Below are 19548 nucleotides of genomic sequence, written 5' to 3'. Positions count from 1 at the left end.
AGTCACAAATAGTACCCAGCATGTCAAGTTTCATTGCCATGAACAGCAGAACCACAAGCTATCCCAAGTATTCCAGGGAAAGAAAAGCTTATCGGATTTGTTTTAGCGTCTATATAGAAATTGAACGTCTTATCCGTCCCTATCCAATCGATAAGTATGAAAAATCGTACATATCCCTTGCTTCGCGGGATTAACCATAGAGGCACCTCGAAGGAATTGCCAGCTACCCATCAACATGGCGACCAAGGATGTATTTGATGGCTCGACAGACGAGAATGTCACTCTGGAGGATATGGGATACGAGCAAGAATTCAAACGATCATTCAGTTTGTTAGATATGGTGGGCTTCAGTTTCAGCATTGTGACCTGGTGAGAATTTCCCTCGAGTCAAGCCCAAGAGTCATGCCTAATTCCAACCAGCTGGACAGCCTTAAGCGGTGTCTTCATCATTGGCATCCAGGCCGGTGGCCCGCCTATCATGATTTTTGGCTGGATCGGGGTCTGTCTGTTCACAATGCTCATTGCCCTAGCCATGGCTGAGATGTGTTCGCGCTGGCCAGTAGCTGGGGGCCAATACTCATGGGTGGCAATGCTAGCACCGCCTCGCGTTTCCAGACAGCTATCATATATCACTGGGTGGTTTATGTTGACCGGTTCGTAGCCGTCTATGTTTGGTGAATACTTGCTGATCTATTCACTAGGACTTCTCGCCATGGGTGCGGTCTGCAATTCTTTGGGATCGAATTATATCCTGGGCCAAGTTAACCTGGTCTTCCCAGACTTCATCATCCAGCGCTGGCACACTGTCCTGGTTGCCTGGGCATTGGGGTTATTTTCTCTCGCCATCAATGTATCAGCACCACACGCTCTGCATCGTCTATCCCGCTTCATCCTGGTGTGGAACATCGTCTCATTTATCATTGTGATCACCACACTGTTAACAACCAAAGATCAGAAGCAAGATACAGACTTTGTCTTCCACGAGTTCCGGAATATGACCGGCTTTGACGCTCCTATGGCCACTATCGTGGGAATTCTACAAAGCTTCTTCGGCATGTGTTGCTACGATGCACCGAGCCATATGACAGAAGAAATGACCCACGCCAGTCGGGATGCACCGAAGGCAATTATCATGTCGGTCATCATGGGAGCTGTAACTGGATTACTCTTCCTCTTGACACTGTGCTTTTGCATGGGTGATATCGAGGCAACAGCCAATTCAAGCACCGGGGTTCCCGTCATCCAGATATTCTACGACTCGACCCAAAGCAAAGCTGGGACCTGCATATTGGCGAGTATGATCACTCTTATCATCATGATGTCGTCTGTCGGTCTTACCGCTGAAGGGTCACGATCAGTATATGCTTTTGCGCGAGATCGTGGGCTGCCGTTTTCGGGCTTGTGGTCTCAAGTTGAGCCGAAGAAGAAGATACCTCTTTACGCCATTCTTCTCACTGTGGGAGTGCAGCTAGGCCTGAATGCAATTTACTTTGGGACAGAGACGGGGTTTGCAACGGTAATTTCGATAGCTACGACGGGATTCTGTACGTTGACAACTCCAGGTGGTGATGAGCGTTAACCGGCTAATCTGAATATAATTTAGATGTTTCTTACAGTCTTGTCCTGTTTTCCAGACTACTTGGCTATTTCTTCCGTCCCCAATCTCCTTCCTTCGACGGACCATACTCATTGCCGCTTCCGGTGTCACTCGGTTTTAGTGGTATTGGCTTGCTATTTCTGTTATTCGCTTCTGTTACATTCAATTTTCCCTCCGATGCTCCGGTCACCTCCGAATCAATGAATTATACCAGTGCAGCTATCGGGCTGTTGATATTGCTCAGCCTTGTGACTTGGTTCACTACTGCAACAAATCGGTTTGCTGGGCCTTCGGATATCAGACATTTGATTGTCGATGGTGTAGAAAGCCTACCGGCACTACAGGCCGCGGATAATGTTGTTTCGGGGACGAGCAAGGGAGAGGGAGAGTAACGGTTACAATATTCTCCATTGGGAGATATGTATAGTCTATAGATTAATAAATGTACGTGATCAACATGATAGAGTACATAGAGCGATGAATACAGGAATTCGTTACATAGAACTACATATCCAAATCCACGATCATAATTCATTCTCGTTGAAATTCGTAGGCTATCCAAATTATATAATAGCCCATGATTAGCCCAAGGCAAAACAAAACACAAACAGTAGCCGCAACAAGTAGGGGAATATGATTTTAAAATCCAAAAGCGACACGAAAATGAGTTGGTGCCAATGACCAACTTGAGCACTTGAAAAACACAAAGAAGATTATTTACCACTCGAGAGGCTCGTTCTTCACATCACCGCGGTTGGTCTTGGGAACGGGAGCGGCCTCGACCATAGTCGCACCACGGCGGTCACGGCGGAGGTAGGCACTGCCATCCAACCAGGGGGTCTCAAGAGTGCGCTTAGACTCGAAAGTGCGGATCTTGGACTCCATCTGGAGAGTAAGACCAATATCATCCAGACCGTTGATAAGGCAGTGCTTGCGGAAGGCTTCAACCTCGAAGGAAGTGATCTTGTTACCCTCAGCATCCTTGATCTCCTGGTTGACAAGGTCAACCTCGACCTCACGGCCGGCGCGGGCCTCATCGGTGATCTTCCGCAGAGCAACCTCATCGGAGACGACAACGGGCAACATGCCGTTCTTGAAGGTGTTGTTGAAGAAGATGTCGGCGAAAGAGGGGGCAATGATACACTTGATACCGAAGTCAAGCAGAGCCCACGGGGCGTGCTCACGGGAGCTACCGCATCCGAAGTTAGGGCCGGTAACAACCAGGATCTTCGAGTTGCGGTAAATGCCCTGGTTCAGAACGAAATCGGGGTTCTCCTTGTCGTCGGTGTAACGGAGCTCATAGAACAGCGCGCTACCGAGACCAGTGCGCTTGATGGTCTTGAGGAATTGCTTGGGGATGATGGCGTCGGTGTCGACGTTGGCGCGATCCAGGGGCGCGGCGATACCCTTCAGGGTAGTGAAGGGGGGAAGACCGCTGCTCTTGCCACCGCTAGCAGGGGCCGAAGAGTTGGCGTGGGGCTCGTTGTCGGCAGGGAAGTCCAGGACACGGTCAAGTTCCTCCTCGGTCTCGGGGGACTCGAACTTGGGCTGCTGGACGTCGATCTTGGGCGAAGCCTTGCCAAGGACGGGGCTGGCTACGACGTGCTCACGAACATCAGCGAGCTTGCCGACGATAGCAGCAGTGGCAGCCATGGCGGGGGACATGAGGTGAGTACGACCTTGAGCACCCTGACGACCCTCGAAGTTACGGTTGGAGGTACTAGCACAGCGCTCCTTAGGGGACAGGATATCTGGGTTCATACCCAGGCACATGGAGCAGCCAGCCTCCCGCCATTCGAAACCGGCATCGGTGAAGATCTTGTCGAGACCCTCGGACTCAGCCTGTTCCTTGACGAGACCAGATCCAGGGACGATCATAGCGCGCTTGATGTTGGACGCAATCTTACGGCCGTTAACCACCTTGGCTGCGGCACGCAAATCCTCGATACGGGCGTTGGTACACGATCCAATGAAGACCTTGTCAACGACAACATCCTTCATAGGTGTACCAGGAACAAGACCCATATACTCAAGAGCCCGCTTGCAAGAGTTCTTGCGGTTCTCATCCTCGAAGTCATCGGGGCCAGGGACAACACCAGTGATAGGAACCACGTCCTGGGGGGAGGTACCCCATGAGATGGTGGGAATAATATCCTTGCCATCAATGAAGACCTCGCTATCGTACTTGGCTCCAGCGTCCGACTTCAGGCTAGACCAGTAGCTGGTGGCCTTGTTCCACTCTGCGCTGCCGTACTTGGGGGCCAGAGGACGGCCTTTGAGGTATTCGAAGGTGATTTCGTCGGGTGCGATCATACCGGCACGTGCACCACCCTCAATTGACATGTTGCACATTGACATACGGGCCTCCATGCTGAGTCCACGGATGACGGATCCACAGAACTCAATAACAGCACCATTACCACCAGCAGTGCCAATGACACCGATGATGTGGAGAACAACGTCCTTACTAGTAACGCCAGCGGGAAGCTCACCATCAACCTGGATGCGCATGTTCTTGCTGCGGCGGGTAATGAGTGTCTGGGTTGCGAGGACGTGCTCGACTTCACTGGTTCCGATACCGAATGCGAGGGCACCAAAAGCACCGTGTGTGGAGGTGTGGCTATCACCGCAGACGACAGTGGTGCCAGGCAGAGTGAAACCCTGCTCTGGGCCAATAATGTGGACAATACCCTGACGCTTGTCGCCCATACCGAAGTAGGTGAGGCCGAAGTCCTTTACGTTCTCTTCCAGGGTTGTGCATTGGAGACGCGAATCATTCTCCTTGATGAAGTCCGCGGCATTTTTGAAATTCTTTCGTGAAGTGGTGGGGATGTTCTATGCGAAAGAAACAATTCAATTAGTCGTGAGTTGCCAATGGATATGGGATTCAAAACATACGTGATCAACTGTGGCCAGAGTGCAGTCCGGCCGGCGGACTGTACGGCTGGCGTTCTTGAGACCCTCGAAGGCTTGTGGAGATGTAACCTCGTGAACAAGGTGTCGGTCGATGTAGATCAAGCAAGTTCCATCTTCTTGCTCATTGACGATGTGGTCTTGGAAGACCTTGTCATACAAGGTCTTAGGTTTTGATTCGGCGGAAGGCATGGTGGGGGATATAGAGTAGCTAGGAAGAGAGGATATGAGGAAAAAGGATTGAGGATGAGAGAAAGGAGGGATAATAGGTGAGAGTCCCAAGGAAGAATAATATAATCGTAAGTAACGAAACTTGGAAAACTGGAGTGGCAATGCCTGTTATATTTTTCTGCTCTGAAGCATCCGCGATGTCGCTACGAAGCTTCTCGAGGGGCAGGGCCGATCTCGGCCGGTCAGCGGCGAATATTAAGAATTTTATTGGCCGAAGTGTGACTCAGCGGATGGCCGATATCGGTCAATATTGGATGATCCAAAAAAGGGAAAGCGGCTATCGACGCTTTATGACGGAGCCCGCAGGACGCCCGTAGACCGCTCCGGACCAAGTTTAATGCGAATACGTTGATTGGCTGTACCTTCCAAGGTTCCGCCTCCGATCGGCCCGCCAATTTTTGACTCAACGCTTGGAGGCTTAGCTGTGGTTGTGTACATAAAACCCTATGATTCTGGGGAACTTCAATATACTCCTATATACCTTTATTCATGAGAGACACATATGTTCTCAACAGAACTGTCAAATTTTGAACTTGTTACATAGTCTAACAATCTACCAAAGTCATTTACAACGCCAACGCCGCATCCCTAAAGCAAAATTTCATGAGGGAACCCCATAGGTTACCGAGGCGAAGAGCCCAGATCGACCACAATCCTCTTTCCAGACACTGAACCACTCCGCAATGTCTCGAGTGCCGCATTAATACCTTCCAAGCCACCCTCTGCATGAACAATCTCTGGTAATGTAAGATTCGTCGATTGCAGAAGATCTTCCAACCAGCACACCATAGCTTCACCCACTGCAGGAGCACTATGGAAGAGCTTAATGGGCACAGTGTGGTATTGTATCCCCGGGTTCTTCTCTTTAGGCAGACCGGTTAATCCAAGGAGATGGGCGTGGCCATCAGGATCAAGTGCCTTTTCAAGCTGTGTTGCTGTGTCTCTTCCGACTATATCAATAGCATATCGCAGCTTGCCACCAGTGACACCGCGGATAATTTCCACTGCACGATCAGGGTCATGTCGATCGACTAGCAGATCTGCACCGGACTGCACAAGCTTGGCACCATGCCGTGCGGCATCGGCTACACAAATCACACGTAATCCGGCGAGTTTGGCCAGCTGGAGAGCTATGAGACCAGTAGTTGTTGAGGCTGTAGTATAAATGTCAGTGGCCAGACCACACTAATAGAGGCATTGGTTGTCTTACCTCCCCAGATAGCAACCCAGTCTCCACGTTGTGGCTTTTCTGAGTCCAGTAATGACGCGAAGCATTCTTCATGTATATCGGCGGGTATATCATTTCTGTCGAGCTTTTTGATAATATTGGGTAAATTGGGGCCGGGGACCTGTGTGATGAGAGAGAAGTCTAGTCCAAATGAGACACCCAAAGCCAAGGCAGCAGCGACGAATGCCACTCCGACAGAAGCCGATGCGTGGATAGATGTTGAAGAAGGAATTCGGGCAGCATTGAAGTCGGTAGCAATGGCGTATTCTTGGAATGCTGCTTTCCTAATATCCCGATAATCTGTTGATGGAACCAGCACAACGTCGCCTACACGAAGACGTGATGACCCTTTGGGGACTTGTAGTACAAGGCCAGCTAGATCCCGTCCGTTGATCCATGGCAGGCTGGGGATACCAAAGTTGAATGCCCTAAATCGATTCATCGGTTAGTCATTGACTATTTTGGCCTTGAAAGAGTCCTGATTTTCAGAACTGCAGAAGATGAATACTTACGGTCCCTTCCAGTCAATAGGGTTGAGGCCGATTGCGAGGACCTGCAAATCAATCGTTAACATATTGTTTTACACAAGATCCAGTCAGCGCGGCCTATCATACCTTGACAAGAATCTCTCTGTCGTGCAAGACAGAAGGAATAGCATGGTCATCAACTAATGCGTATTGTTCACGGGCCCCCTTGAGAAGCAAGACTCTTTGTTTTGACTCCTCAGACCTCGGCGATGGGGGCTCACTCTCAGATCTTGACTCATTAGAGTAATCTGAGATAGACTCCGAAAACAAGTTTTGGTGGAAAGTAGTCGGGGTCTTCTGCAACTCTTCGAGTTGGAGGCAGGTAGAAGTGGTCGACATGATGCTCGGGGGTAGTAATGGCATGACTTGAAGCTAGATTCCAGAACGTTAATCCAACTATTAGGCTCTATCTATATTGTCCTTGATGTTGGCTTATATGATCTCTCGGGCGAGAAGATAAAGCCAAAGCACGTCTCATCTTAGGGCGCGGGGCAGTAGTTCCAATCCCTCCTATAATCACGTAGGGTTGGAGTACCTCCACTAAACGCTTGGCTCTGGGACTTCCTGGCAAGATGGGATAATTTCGTCTCACATTTGCGCGATGAGAGCGTTTCCGTACTCGAGGCTTATTCGTAGTCGCTATCCATTGCTCATGGCGGGGTATAAATGGCGTGATAAACTGGAAGACCGAGGGTCGATCAATGCTTTTATACTTGCCTGAAGAGGAGGGACTATGAGGACTAGAATGGTCAAATAGAGCTCGCAGAAACCGGATTAGCGATATAGACAAAATAGTTCAATATAAATCAAGTATTCTCTACTCTATCAAAGTCCAAATTCTACATTTTGAGTCTTAAATCTCAAAGTTCTAAGTTTATCTCCAAACTGATGTGATCCCGGGACGCGATGACGACTTGCAACTCCCCTCAGGATTTCAACAACTTGGACCTGAATCGCGAATATCTGGGGCTCCTAAGATCTGGAAGTAATTATAAAGCATAAGGTAACTTTTATCTAAATTATTAATCGGCTTAAAATCAATAGACGGTGAATATGGAAATATATATGTGGCGCCCTTTAGGTTTACTATAGTAACCATAACTAATAACATATCTTTTTATATTGATAGGCACAATATATGAGCCCCGGATATTACTTGCATATAGAATGTACTTCAAGGCTACTCCATATGTTGTATATTGTATAGAGTATGTTGTACATATGTACGAATCTATACTCCGTACGGAGTAGTTCTTATATCTCCATGTTCCTATGCATGTAGATCCTCGATATCCCTGTGATAATTATTCTCATTGGCAAGCCTCTTTCTTACTGGATCTGAGAATTCTAACGGTTTTCCAACTTGGGGTATTCGCCTGCAGGATTTGTGCCGCCTCCTGAAACTTCCCGTGTGAGCACGTAATTCCACCACAGAACGACAACATTAATTGGGGTCCCAAGGCTAGGTCTCTTTGAAGCTAGGCAGGGGGGTTAGAAAGACCAAGACAATACAATAGCTCCTTACTGATATCATTATGCGGGACAGATTATTTGAGGCAGTATAGCCGATACCGTTTAATATGGGGTATAGATCTCGCGTGGGCGCCACGGTTATAAACCACCGTAACGCCTGTCAAAATAATTTGACTACTCAATTATTCCTTACAATTTATTATGACGTACCCCGAAAAAGATGCTTCTCCGAGTGATGAGGTGAACAGTGCAGGTTCTTTCACCTCGCGGGTTGGTGTGCCGCATAAAGGTGAGCGTGGAATACCGTTCTTGTTCAAAGTCGATGAAGCTGACTGTGGCCCTGGAAGTCAAATGGTACCGTTCGACGTTTTACAATGCCTTTATCCTTGGTCTCTGCAACTTTCTTGCCCCCGGAATCTGGGGCGCAATGAACTCTTTGGGTGGAGGAGGCGAAGAGGAACCCTATCTCGTCAACGCAGCGAACGCCTTGACCTTCGGACTTATGGTAGTCTCTTGCTTCTTCAGTAGTGTTATCGTGCGATTCATCGGCATCAAATGGACACTCATCGTGGGAACAATGGGATTCGCACCATACGCAGCAGGGCTATACACGAACAACCGATTTCATCAAGAATGGCTGGTCATTCTGGGCGCGGCGCTTTGCGGCATCTCAGCGGGCATCTTTTGGATGGCAGAGGCAGCAATTGCGCTTTCATATCCCGAGCCATACAACCAGGGGCGCTTCTTGGGATTCTGGCTTAGCTTTCGTGTTGGAGGTCAAATACTCGGTGGTGCCATCAGCCTCGGCATCAACGCCAATCGTTCGACCTCGGGCTCTATCTCATATACTGTCTATCTGATCTTCATTGCGCTGCAGGCTCTTGGTCCATTTGCTGGTCTACTTTTGAGCAATCCATCTCAGGTGCAGCGAAAAGATGGTATCCCTGTTCAACTTCAGGTGACGAATAGCATCGGATACGAGCTGAAGAGCATGTCAAAGCTTTGGATCAGTCGCAAGTTTCTATACATTATTCCCTTCATCTGCCAGGCTGTTTATGCTGAGGCTGTCATGTTTTCGTACGAGGGATTGTGGTTCTCAGTACGAGCCAGAGCTCTCGGGTCATTCCTTTCCGGTGTGATTGCTTTAATCATCGGCAACCTTCTTGGAGCATTCCTTGATACCAAGCGGATATCTCTGAAAAAGAGAAGTCGATACGCATTTTTCTTCGTCGTCGGGTGGCAGGGCATGTGCTGGATCTGGGCTTCAGTTCTGACAACCGAGTTCAACAAGACACAGCCGATATATGACTGGACTGACCCAGGTTTTGGAAGAGCATTCACCCTCTTTCTGCTCTGGATTGCTGGCTTCCAGCTCAACTATATGTATCTGTAAGCTGAATCATGAGAGGTGACGGTTCATGGAGATTTTGCTGATTGATTAGGTTTTTCTTGGTGGGCAACCTTGCGGATGATCAAGAAGAGGTCGTTCGAATTGCGGGCTTGTTGCGTGGGACTGAATCCGCCGCTCAGTGTGTCAGCGTATGTACTCCTCCAGGGCTATTATCTCAATTATCTGCAAACATGAATACTAACGAGGTGTCTCCAGTATGGCCTAAGTAGCGTCAAAGTCATGGCCGCAGTGGGTAGTATATACCTCAATTTTGGCTTGTGGGCCATCGCGATATTTCCTGCCTGGCTCATTGTCAAGCAGGTCGGAGAAGCCTTCGGGGATAAAAAGATCGCGCGAGAGACTCCCGGTTTGCGCGAGCCTTCGGAGGATGAGTGAGTGACATGAACAAGAGTTCAAATACTAGCGCAAGGATATTTTAATTTAGACTTTACGGGGAGCATCCCCGTGTCGGTGTTATAAATATATACATTGAAAAGGATGATTCGTCTATTATAAGCCACTCCCAGGATGTTTGTAACCCAAGGCACTTTTAAAGCTATGCGATAAAACCGAATTCCCGGTTATCATGGTGAAACACGAGCAACGCAAGGCGATGTCGTACAAACAGACCGAGCATGCCACAGACAGTTTGTACTGCAACCATGTGCCACGCCAGTTGGTCTTCTCGCATTGGACCCATCCACACCAGCCAAAGATTCAAGATAGTGAGATTACTCGATTCAGTAATTCGACCATTCTTGTCTTGGGTAATTCGCACCAGTCTCAAGGCGTGTAACAAGCGTAGCGCAGTATCGACCAAAGGCGACGGGGGACTCGTCCACTCCGCGACAGAAGCGTCCAGTAACCCAGTGGAAGGGCTGAACTTTGGCAATCGATGGCGAGGACAAGGAATGAGCTTGAATAGCTGGGGGGTTGAGTACAGAAAATTGAAGATCTGCGGAATGAATAGTAGCAGCAGGGTTTTGCTGAAATGCCCTAGGATACCAACCACGGCAAACACCATTCCTGCGAAATAGCAGTATGTGTCGCCCACAAACACCTTCGATGGATACCAGTTATGGTATAGAAGGGCTGCCGATACACCGATAAATGGCAGCAGGAAGTATATCGATAGCAAGTGCGAGTCAGTGGCAGGGTGCGGATATGGTGTCATAGGTGCAAGGTATAGCGCATCATTGAATAGTAATTGAACCGCAATTACTAGCGACTGAGCGACCTCGATGCCGTTAATGCCTGCCAGCATGTTGATCGCATTTGGACAGAAGATTGCCACCGCTGCCATATACATGTAGTACAGCCACCCAAGATCAACGATATCACCCAAGTATGGTTGCAACGGTACCGGCACGACCACTTGCGTGACGCCAAAGTCAACAAAGTACACAATTAGCATGGGAATTGCGGAGAAAGCGGGAATCAAGACTTTGTGTCTCCAGCGAATATCGAACAAGTCATCACCGATCCCGAGAATCACGACGGACTGCAAAGACAAAAGACCAGAAAGGTAAGAGGCGAGCTATTCAATCGCACGTTAGGTCGAGGCCTGCTTCAGTAAATAAAAAAATCAAGACTCACCTTGCCATGCGGAAATCGATGAAGGAATCGGCCGTTCTCGATATGTTGCGATTCAATCACAACATCACGGTTTCCGCCGCCCGATGTGGCTGCAACGATATCCTTGTAAAAGGCAAATGGAATGAACATGATGAGCGACATCAGATATACCACTGCACAGACTACCCCCATAGTTTCAGGTCTAGGTCAAAATATTAGTACATGCTGTGATCTCAAGTTCAAGGCCATATACATACATTTCGGGCCGACTGGGCTTTGCCATATCTTTGCCCCTAAGACCTGCCTTCAGAAAGACAGGTCCGAGCCACCTGATCAGACTAAAAGCCACAGCAAACACTATACCACATAGCGCAATTGAAGCAATTAAAGGTGCCCCATCGCCTTGGAACGTGGCGTTGAGTATCGCTAGACCGGCCCCCACGAGAGCTAGTAGACGCCAAGTCTCCTTACGAGAGAGGGTGCTTGAGGTATTCATGGCGGACATATGACCGAGATGGCAGGAACAAGGTCCCACTGCTGCGAAGAGAAATCCACAAGGAATTGACCTATGCAAGAGGCAATATCCACCTCGGCGACGCGCAATCTGTCTTCATTCTTGGAATAGTCGATAAGCTTATCGCGTTCTGCCAGACTTATCTGACCGCTAAACCTAGCGGTGAGATAGTATCCCGTGATGCTTGCGACCAAACAAGGTAAAAGGCGACGTCAACCATCTGTTTCATACCTCATGCGTGCAGATGCATAAAATTCAAATCGTCATTGGCCCAGCTATTTAATTCGTCAATCTCATAGTCCAGTCCGTTTCGATGGGGGCAGTGGAGCGCCCCGAGATAACGGCCGGATTTGCCGACTTCGACGCCGGCCATCGGGATCTTGTTACTGTCACCAGATTTAACTTCTATGGCAATCGCATTATCACCGCTTCCTCTGATCACCGCATGAAAGTTTGGGATCTCAAGGATGGCCAATGGCAACTGGTAGACACCTGGCGCGCGCACGATGCTGAGATTCGCGATGTATGTCCCCAAACAAGCTAGAGCGCAATCCCGCCATTGCGGCTCGTGTGCTAAACTACTATTTTAGGCCACGTGGAATGGCCCTTTCACAGGCCAACATATTGGCAGTGTTGGAGAGGACATGAAATTGAAGATTTGGCAAGAAGATGTAACCCAGCCACCAAACTCAGGACGGCGTTTCAGGTCGATCTTTCGCATGACTGCACCACAAAGACACCCATTTGTATCACTCGACTTTCGGAACATTGACCTGGAGTCGTGGCTGGCCGTAATAACACGCGATGGCTACCTGATGATCATGGAACCCGTCAGCCCCGATAGCCTTGCAGATTGGCAGACTGTTGACCAGTTCCGGGTATGCACCGCCCCCGAACGCGGGGAGGAAACAAGTTTCAAAGTCCAGTTTCACCATGATCCTACCGACATTACTCACACTATCTTGCCGGAGTCCGACCGGAAGAGCCTGTCGCTCATTGTGGCTGCCATGGACACCGTCAAGATCTATCGCACTGACGCAAACCGACGATTCTACCATGCAATCGAACTGAATGGGCACAGCGGTCTTGTGAGAGATATTTCCTGGGCCAATGGTTCTGTACGTGGCTATGATCTTATTGCGAGCGGCGGCAAGGATGGTTTTGTCCGCATCTTTGAAGTGTACACAATGCCAGCTAGCCAAGCACCACAGACTAGCGGCCGGAAGACAGAACGTCGCATGCACTCACAGTCCCAGTCCCCGTCGCAGTCGCAGCCACAGTCCCAGTCATCGTCGATCCGAGCGACATCACAGTCCGGGATCGGATCTGCTCTAGCCAACCGTGTTCCTGCATCGGTAACTGATCGCCAGGCCAACGGAGATTCACAGTTTCGTCACTCCTTCAAACAGGTGGCTTGCATTGACACCAAACACCTCGATGTGTGGCAGGTTCAATTCTCCTTCTCTGGTTAGTATTTCCCTGCTTTATTCATAACGCTCGGTTCTTTTTCGTTAATGCATTGTCAGGTGACTCCTTGATTTCCTCCGGAGACGATGGAACAGTTCGATTCTGGAAAAGATCTTTGTCTGGAGAATGGCTCGAGTTCGCCGAAACAGACTTGGCTTCTCAGTGAACTTCTCCTTCCAAGCACTGGAAGAAATTATCGGAAATTCTTGAGGAATGCCCGATATTTGTATCTCTTGAATCCTTTTTCCTTGACAATCAATGATACCCTTTACATTTCATTTCTGCATACTCCTATAATATCATTAGGTAGTATTTCTGACACTAATTAGTTGAATTCAAGGCTGGTGTTTTTGTTTCGAACTATCTCTATTACACGAGGAAGGAGCGATGTTGGGAGATGCCGTAGTTGGTCACTTGACAATTTCCTCTCGAGCCCCAGGGACGAAACCACTATCAACCTTCTACGCTCGTTCCCCATAACCCTTCATTATCTATACATACTCATTGTTAGTCCACCATGGCTATCGGTCCGACCATTGGCACCGGCTTGTTCATCGGCGCGGGCCAGGCCCTCGCGGACGGCGGACCTGCCTCACTGCTCATATCATATATACTCCTATCCTTTCTAACCTTGGCCACGACCACAAGCGTGGCCGAGGTATCCACTCACATGCCATCACAGCATGGGACACTCGTTACCAATGGTTACGTATACATGTCAAGCAGTCTGGCATTTGCTTCAGCATACCTTCGCTGGTATACCCTCGCTTTGTTCGTTCCATACGAACTCACATCGGCGATGGTCAACCTTGGCCTATGGAAACCAGGTTCTGCAGTCGCAATCAGATTGGTTATCCTCACGATCATCGTTGTTGGAACCAACTTCCTGCCGGACAGGATCTTCAAAAGCTCCGAGCGATTGTTCACTGGCATCAAGATTGGCACAATGGCGTCCCTCTTCGTCTTCTCCCTGGCTTTGGGTCTTGGAGGTGTGGGTGTGCAGCCCCCATGGGGATTCAAATACTGGAAACACCCAGGCGCCATGAATGAGTATCTAGCCCGAGGTCTATGGGGACGAGTCTTGGCTTTCTTCCAATGCCTTCTCGATGGCTCCATTGCTTTCACATTTGCTCCTGAGCTCATTGTGCATCGAGCAGAATTGCCAGCATCACTTGTGCCGGCATCACTTCTTGAAACAGAGATGCTAAGCGCCAGCATCCCAGGTAGAGTCACAGCGGACGTTGCTCAAACTGCATTCCCATATATCCTGAGCTCCTTGGCCATGGGCGTCATGGCTCCTTTCAATGATACGCGTTTGACGAACAACGGAACGGGCCCTGGGTTTTCTCCTTACCTGATCGGTCTCAAAAATGCAAATGTTCAAATTGTACCTACTATCGCGACGATCGCAATCCTGCTCTCCGCGGTTGCTTCTGGGCGATCCTTTTTGTATCTCTCCTCTCGCACCCTTTGTGCAATGTCGGAGCTCGGCCATGCGCCCTCGGTATTTTCCAACCGTAACCGTTGGAATGTTCCATATTTTGCCGTTGTGGCGTCTGCTTTGTTCTCCTCTCTTGCCTTTGTCTCAGTGAGAGTGTCGAGTCCAATCATGAACACCTATCTCCTTCGACTCGTCACAAGCGCCGGTTCTATTTCCTCACTTGTGTCATGCATCATCTACCGTCGCTTTGATCGACGACTCAAAAGGAGCGGAATCGCCAGGCGGTATAGTTTCTCTTTACAACCATTTGGCACATATTTCGGGATGTTCATCAGCACTCTACTGCTACTAGGCGGCGGGTTGTGGGCAGGGCCAAAGGAAAATCTGCTTGGGACCCGAAGAGCCAGACTGATCATCTCGTATATCAATATCGCGGTATTCATCCTCCTGTTCTTGTTCCGTCGATTCCAAGACTTTGTGCCCGTTGTTGAACTTGAAAGACACTTTGATATGGGTGGAGGAACTCGGACAAAGAAAACGAGCCCGCCTCAGACGAATGTTGATGCAACCCCAGGGGGCCGGGCGGCGATTGAATTGCGACTCAGCCAGACCGTGATCACCGAGGCCTAAGTGTACCTGAATAATACGCCGATGGAGAGGTGAGGGTACAAATGAGATGGTATAGAAGTTGAATCGGCTTGCCCTTGTCTGTTATTATTAATTAGTCGTTCGTTTCAAGTCAATTCGGTTAATTCAATACGTTTATTGTTTAATATCATTTCCAAATAGAAGTGTAAAAGTAGAGCTACTACTATGTACTATATATAGTCCGGGAGAGAAATACAATACCGAAACCGGACAATTTGAATTTACTTTTTCTTTGTGGCGAAATGGCGCCAAATCATAACGGAATCTCCTACAAGCCCCCCCTTTTACCACTTCGGAACCCCCAAAACATCCTTTTTCCCTTTCCCGTTTTCATGTTATATTGTCGTACAAGAGCAGATGACCGTTGCCCCTCTTTGAAACTTCCTTCTCCTCCGATCTCTCCCAAGCATTTTTCACCCGTTTTTCCCCATGTTACTTTTTACTCATACTTCCCCTTATACTGAGATACTTCGCTAACCTCACCCCCTCATTTCCAACTAATACTCGTAGGTAGCCTATATCGCCATTCTTACATTCCCACGGATTTCTTTCCCGAGCTGAGGAATTTCTTTGTCCTCCCTCAGAGAAATCCCCGTTTTCTATGAGTTAAAGGATGAGCGGAATCACAGTCCCTGGGATTTTTTTCAGCACATTCAAGACCCATACCATTTTTTTGGGATCTTGCTCACTTTGATAGTGATATCTCGCTTCACTGCATGAGCATGCCTGGCTTTCATTATAGCCCAGTGGAAGGGCCAATAGGACCCTCGATTCATTTTGAACTGAGGGTATAGCTATCCTTTTTTTTCATATCAGTTTTCCTACTCATCCATCTAGATGCTAACCATCCTTATACGGGATGCCTAGGGCATCCAATGACATTCCCGTGACTTTCTCCACTGCATTGAATGACGCTAGTCTTTGTTTAGACTAGTGTATCCCCCCCGGGCTGGAAACGGTTTTTGCATACAAAATTACCATACCGGTAATGTTGGAATTCGAACAATTGCCAGGAATTTGCCCAGTGTCCAAAGGAAAAAAAAAAAAAAACGAGCCCTTGTTTTCGGGTTCCTCGAAGCCCTTTGGTTCCAAGTCTCAAAACAGCGCTAATCCCCTTTCACTCTCCACACACTTGGTCCCTCTGCCTACCCGGACGGCCCATTCTCTGCCTTAGGCCCGTAGCCTCCTCCTTCCTCTGCCTCCAGTTCCTCAAACTCACTCTCTTTTTCCTCTCCTTTCCCCTACCCTCTCTTTTTCGCGCTTTTCTTCCTTTCTTCCTTCCTTTCTCTCCTTTTTAACATTTGCGCCAACTTCTTTTAATCTCTTTTGATTATCGATTCTCCCACTTCCTCCCCCCCTTTCGGTTCCTTCTTGTGACCGCACCGTCTTCGACCCTATAACGCGTCCACTATCCAAGGAGACGGGATTGGAAGGCTATACGACCACGAGAAAAATTGATATGCGACTTGAACAGTGACAGCTTGGCTACGCCTCTGTCGAGAAAACATCATTTTGTCTTCGCCTGAGAGGGGGTTATCTGTCGGCGATGACAGATACCTCCTCACTCGCCATCACGCACGCCACAACGGATTCCTATCCGGTCCACGCCCATCGCGGCTCCTCTGCCGCCGTCGACGCCGCCTCTGACTCCGGCGCACCCGATGAAGAACCTTACACCATCAAATGCATTTGCTCGTTCGATGAAGATGATGGCAACACGGTCTTCTGCGAAGGGTGCGAGACATGGCAGCATATCCTCTGCTACTATCCAGACAAAAAAGTACCAGATGTGCACAACTGTGTCGACTGCGAGCCACGGCCCCTTGACAACCGTCGCGCCAACGAACGACAGCGGGTGCGGCGGATGCGGGAGAAAAGCGAGGACGGTGACCGGAAATCAAGACGATCTGGCCCCAAAACACAAAAGAGGAAGTCCAATGATGCCGATGTGAATACTTTTGGTCATAGACGACACGATTCGGGTTCTCGTGAGCAGCCACCGCCCAAGAAAGCAAGGGTGTCTCGCCGCCCTTCCGCTTCAATAAGTGGTATTTCGGTTCCACCGGGTCTGTCGACTGAATCACGAACCCGTCGATCCTCCACCTCTGTTGCGACGAGCCCAACAGGCATCCCTGGCCCTCCTATACCTCATTATTCCGACGAATTTCTCTCTCTTTACGACCGTGATGATCTGTTTGTTGAATCGAAGAGTATACTCAATTACGGCGTCGATTTTGTCAATGAAATTGTCGCATGGCTGAAGGACCCACAGATCTTGGCGCGAGTTGCCGATGGACTCAGTGTTGAAGACTTCGCCAAACGGTCCGAAGAGGCCATGGATCGGTCTCGCTGGCCCTCATTGACAACGGAAACTATCACAGACTCGACAATTGAGATCGGTGGTAGGCACCCAACTCACAAGATCCTGAAAACACAGGATCCAGTTCGAAAGGACGACATTGTCGGTGAAATATTTGGCAAGCTAGGCCACGTCAAAGACTACAAAAAGCTCGACACCAACCGATGGGAGGAATTAGGGCACGCCATGCCTTTCGTGTTCTTCAACCGGCAATTGGACTTGTACATCGACAGCCGTCAGGAAGGAAACGAGCTCCGCTATGTCAGACGGTCATGCGATGCCAACGTTTGGTTAAAAATATACATTACCAATGGCCGACAGTACCATTTCTGTTTCGTCGCTAAAAGAGACATTCCACCCGGCTCCGAAATTACTACCATGTGGCATTTCGACGAATCTTTCTTTCCTTGCGACGCCACAGTAAAGGAGGAGTTCAAGGACAGGGTGGTAGATCCGAAGGATGCCGCTATTTCCATCAGCACGACGCTGGCCAACTTTGGTGGCTGTGCTTGTGGAAATCCTCAAACTTGCGTCCTGAACAAACTTGATCGTCGCGCCAAGCCCCCTGGGAACAAGCGCGTTAAGGCGAGACTGAAGGGCAAGGGCAAGAAGTCAAAATCTCTCGGTCCTTCCGCTGATACCGGTCGCGCCGGCAGCGAGACCATGAAGCATCCCGACGAGCATGACCCCGCAGCCGACGCCCGATCAACTTCTAGTTCCGCGCGTGGTCGACATACTGGCAGTCGCGATCTTAGCCCCACGGCCCAGCTAACACTGCCAGAGCTCTCCAGTCGCGAGAGACGCAAGATAGCAGATGCCGAAAAGCAATTCCAACAGCTAGAGCAGCTTAGAACGGCCAATCCCAAAAGAAAAAAACGTTCTATTGGCCCTCAGTCACGATCTACCCCTGCCACAGTCTCGAGCTCAACCCAAACTGATGACGACTTCAAACCTTACCACGAGCCAGGCCCGCCTCGATCCTCTGAAATGACAGGACAACAATCCCGGCGTCAGGTTGCTTATGTCGACGCTCAAACTGAACTTTACGCCGATGACGTTGAGCGCTCGTTCTTACACGCAGAACGTCTAAGGCGAGGATACAAACTCGATATGATTCACCCGTCAGTAATGCTCAAGATTCGGTGGTCTGCGGGACATCACATCGGGGAGGACTGGGCTCAGCGAAATGCATGGGAGGCTGGCGACCTCAGTGTCGTGCCGTCTGGGGTTCTTCCCTGGTGGTACGGGTGGTTCCCGCTCCCAATCGACGACAGGCCTCATATCGAGTTGCTCAGGGAAGATTCCGACAGAATGGGAATTCCTGCTGATCATGGACCCCTTGCGATGCCCCCTCGGTGGTCTTTCCGCCAGTCCAAGTATCATCAGCCTGCAATGAAATATCATGGCATTGTGATTAGAGGAATGCATTACGACCCTCCGACGCGACTCATCCCGGGTGACGTTGATAGTCGGGGTGCTGCACTCTCTTACAAACCGGAGTCCTCTGCGTCTGGATCTAGCAATGATCCACTCAAGTCACCAATTCTGCCTTATTGGCCATCTATTGCAGCGCATAGCTTTAGGATTCCTGGGGCTGCCGCTCGTGGCAGTCTGCATGTTTTCATGCCCCCACCAAAGGCTTCGAATATCCAGTCAGCGCTTAGTCCTAGTTCCATGTCGCCAGGAAGTCTCGCATCACCCAGTTCTCATGACACATCTTCCCCAATTTCTCTCGCGCCATCTGCTGGTTCTGCACTTGCAGCCACCCCTGCCAAGAAGAAACTCAGTCTTGGTGATTATCTGATTCGACGTGGCACAATGACGACCACCCCAACCTCGGAACCGGCTCCTGCCCCAGCTCCTGGCCCCCCTCCTGGCGATCCTCGTCTACAAACCCAACATTTCCTGGCCATCACAACAGTGTTTGGTGATAATCATAAACCTCCCCACAAAGCTGAAGGAGGCGACAAGAACGGGCCTGACCCTATGGATATTTCTATGGAGGACGCACCAGAGACAACACCCACCAACAACCCGTCTATTTCTTCGTAATACGACCATCCGCGTGGCAGTAATGGTGGGCCTGTGATAAAAGGGAAAATTCCGCCGTGGATTTAACGTTTTTTACGACCCAAAATTTCTTTTCTCGTGTGATTTCATCTCGATACCTTACAGCAAGGCGGGC

At 49.5% G+C, this 19548-nt stretch overlaps 8 protein-coding genes across 8 annotated transcripts; 5 read left to right on the top strand and 3 right to left on the bottom strand.

The window, feature by feature from the left end:
- Positions 1-235: 235 nt before the first annotated feature.
- PGRI_051130 (putative GABA permease) lies at positions 236-1989 on the top strand (the record flags this gene model as incomplete). Its single annotated transcript, XM_040792826.1, has 4 exons — positions 236-369; positions 421-653; positions 702-1544; positions 1604-1989. The coding sequence occupies 4 exons, from the start codon at positions 236-238 to the stop codon at positions 1987-1989; spliced, it is 1596 nt and encodes a 531-aa protein (XP_040644793.1).
- A 325-nt stretch (positions 1990-2314) lies between these two features.
- luA (3-isopropylmalate dehydratase LEU1) lies at positions 2315-4702 on the bottom strand (the record flags this gene model as incomplete). Its single annotated transcript, XM_040792825.1, has 2 exons — positions 2315-4432; positions 4496-4702. The coding sequence occupies 2 exons, from the start codon at positions 4700-4702 to the stop codon at positions 2315-2317; spliced, it is 2325 nt and encodes a 774-aa protein (XP_040644792.1).
- A 660-nt stretch (positions 4703-5362) lies between these two features.
- Positions 5363-6835, bottom strand: PGRI_051110 (zinc-binding alcohol dehydrogenase family protein; the record flags this gene model as incomplete). Its single annotated transcript, XM_040792824.1, has 4 exons — positions 5363-5895; positions 5952-6397; positions 6482-6522; positions 6584-6835. 4 exons carry the CDS (start codon positions 6833-6835, stop codon positions 5363-5365), a joined length of 1272 nt encoding a protein of 423 aa, XP_040644791.1.
- A 1456-nt stretch (positions 6836-8291) lies between these two features.
- On the top strand, positions 8292-9755 carry PGRI_051100 (DUF895 domain membrane protein; the record flags this gene model as incomplete). Its single annotated transcript, XM_040792823.1, has 3 exons — positions 8292-9358; positions 9412-9508; positions 9576-9755. The coding sequence occupies 3 exons, from the start codon at positions 8292-8294 to the stop codon at positions 9753-9755; spliced, it is 1344 nt and encodes a 447-aa protein (XP_040644790.1).
- A 160-nt stretch (positions 9756-9915) lies between these two features.
- Positions 9916-11439, bottom strand: PGRI_051090 (UDP-N-acetylglucosamine--dolichyl-phosphate N-acetylglucosaminephosphotransferase; the record flags this gene model as incomplete). The annotated part of the gene is made up of 3 exons (XM_040792822.1): positions 9916-10896; positions 10956-11136; positions 11192-11439. The coding sequence occupies 3 exons, from the start codon at positions 11437-11439 to the stop codon at positions 9916-9918; spliced, it is 1410 nt and encodes a 469-aa protein (XP_040644789.1).
- A 322-nt stretch (positions 11440-11761) lies between these two features.
- On the top strand, positions 11762-12920 carry PGRI_051080 (putative nuclear pore protein (SEH1); the record flags this gene model as incomplete). The annotated part of the gene is made up of 2 exons (XM_040792821.1): positions 11762-11971; positions 12039-12920. The coding sequence occupies 2 exons, from the start codon at positions 11762-11764 to the stop codon at positions 12918-12920; spliced, it is 1092 nt and encodes a 363-aa protein (XP_040644788.1).
- A 512-nt stretch (positions 12921-13432) lies between these two features.
- On the top strand, positions 13433-14986 carry PGRI_051070 (putative proline permease; the record flags this gene model as incomplete). Its single annotated transcript, XM_040792820.1, has 1 exon — positions 13433-14986. One exon carries the CDS (start codon positions 13433-13435, stop codon positions 14984-14986), a length of 1554 nt encoding a protein of 517 aa, XP_040644787.1.
- A 1564-nt stretch (positions 14987-16550) lies between these two features.
- On the top strand, positions 16551-19415 carry PGRI_051060 (putative PHD finger and SET domain protein; the record flags this gene model as incomplete). The annotated part of the gene is made up of 1 exon (XM_040792819.1): positions 16551-19415. One exon carries the CDS (start codon positions 16551-16553, stop codon positions 19413-19415), a length of 2865 nt encoding a protein of 954 aa, XP_040644786.1.
- Between the last annotated feature and the right edge of the window lie 133 nt (positions 19416-19548).

The sequence above is a fragment of the Penicillium griseofulvum genome (assembly GCF_001561935.1).
Source record: "Penicillium griseofulvum strain PG3 chromosome Unknown contig_84, whole genome shotgun sequence".
Lineage (NCBI taxonomy): Eukaryota > Fungi > Ascomycota > Eurotiomycetes > Eurotiales > Aspergillaceae > Penicillium > Penicillium griseofulvum.
This window is presented reverse-complemented; position numbering and strand designations above follow the sequence as displayed.